Source organism: Myotis davidii, unplaced genomic scaffold, assembly GCF_000327345.1.
Source record: "Myotis davidii unplaced genomic scaffold, ASM32734v1 scaffold176, whole genome shotgun sequence".
Taxonomy (NCBI): domain Eukaryota; kingdom Metazoa; phylum Chordata; class Mammalia; order Chiroptera; family Vespertilionidae; genus Myotis; species Myotis davidii.
The window spans coordinates 1241922-1243528 of NW_006287911.1; the positions used below are offsets into that span (position 1 = coordinate 1241922).

Here is a 1607-nt window from a genome sequence, read left to right on the forward strand (position 1 = left end):
CGCGCGCGCCTTTGCCCTTCGCTGCCCGGTTTGGCTTAACGCGCGCGATCTAACATCGGTACGTGCTCCGACGCCCTTGCCGGGGGGTTTCGGTGAGGGGCTGGGCAGCCCGGGGAGGCTCGGGAAGGGGGTAGAGGCTTCTCAAAACGCTTTCCCGGGTGAAAAGCGTTTGCATCAGACCCGTTAGGTCAGTGTCTGCATTTGCGCTGCGAGGCGGTTACGTTGAAGCTGTGGGCGGTTTGGAGTTCACACTTGATTCTCTTTCCTTATGAGGAAACGGCACTGGCTAAAGGACTTTAAAGAAAAAAAATAGTAGAAGCATTAACTGAAATCCAAGTGTGTTTTTTTAAGGCCTGCAAAGTTGACACAATACAGAAGGTATTTTTGCTGCTGCTCCCGGAGCTCTGACATCACCCAGTGAAAGAGGAAACATTTCAGGGATGGGACAGCCTGTATTTGTCCCTTTCCCTCAACCTCCCATTCACTCCAACCAGCAAACCACCTTTAAAAGGATGGGTGGGGCAGGACGAGTGAGAATCCTTAGATGCATAATATGCTGGCGCTTAAAATGTGGCAAATCTGATCGGGCTGCTTGCACGGGAAGGTTCGATTTTTGATGTCCAGACGAAAGTGAATCCTCTCCAGGCAAATAGTAATTTTGGTTAAACCAAAATACTTGTTCTGATTTACTGTTCTTTTTTATTATTATTTATTTTTAGGCTTCTGGAGTTACAGTGAATGATGAAGTCATCAAAGTTTTTAATGATATGAAAGTAAGGAAATCATCTACACAAGAAGAGATCAAAAAAAGAAAGAAAGCGGTTCTCTTCTGTTTAAGCGATGACAAAAGACAAATAATTGTAGAGGAAGCAAAGCAGATCTTGGTGGGTGACATTGGTGATACTGTAGAGGACCCCTACACATCTTTTGTGAAGTTGCTACCTCTGAATGATTGCCGATATGCTTTGTACGATGCCACATACGAAACAAAAGAGTCTAAGAAAGAAGACCTAGTATTTATATTCTGGTGTGTAAAAACAAAAGAAAAAAGCACTTTTTAAATGCAAGGATTGTTATTAACATAGTCAGTTTTGCCTTTGTTTTTCTTTTAAGTGGTGTTCAACAATTTTTTTTTTCTTCTGTAGGGCTCCTGAAAGTGCACCTTTAAAAAGCAAGATGATTTATGCTAGCTCTAAAGATGCCATTAAGAAGAAATTTACAGGTACAAACATGGAATATTTTGTGCAGAGGAATTACTCTTTCTTACTTATAATAAGGTAATGGGATACATTTTTTTTTCTTTTTAGGTATTAAACATGAGTGGCAAGTAAATGGCTTGGATGACATAAAGGACCGTTCAACACTTGGAGAAAAATTGGGAGGCAACGTAGTAGTTTCACTTGAAGGAAAACCCTTATAAAATGACAGTCAAGTGCCATGTGGATCTTAAGGAGCTTCCATTTCTCCAGCTCAGTCAATTGGAATAGTATTAGGTTTTTGTTTTTCTCCTCTTCCCACTGGGTCCTTCCAACACAATGGATGAAGGAAATATCATTCGTGTAAGCAGCCTATCAGTGATTGCCATTAGACTGTTTAATAATGTTAAT

At 41.2% G+C, this 1607-nt stretch overlaps 1 protein-coding gene across 1 annotated transcript; it reads left to right on the forward strand.

Annotated features, from left to right (window-relative positions):
• The first annotated feature begins 6 nt into the window (after nucleotides 1-6).
• CFL2 (cofilin 2) lies at nucleotides 7-1605 on the forward strand. Its single transcript, XM_006759710.2, has 4 exons — nucleotides 7-58; nucleotides 720-1027; nucleotides 1146-1222; nucleotides 1308-1605. The coding sequence occupies exons 2-4, from the start codon at nucleotides 768-770 to the stop codon at nucleotides 1418-1420; spliced, it is 450 nt and encodes a 149-aa protein (XP_006759773.1). The 5' UTR covers nucleotides 7-58; nucleotides 720-767; the 3' UTR covers nucleotides 1421-1605.
• Nucleotides 1606-1607: the final 2 nt, after the last annotated feature.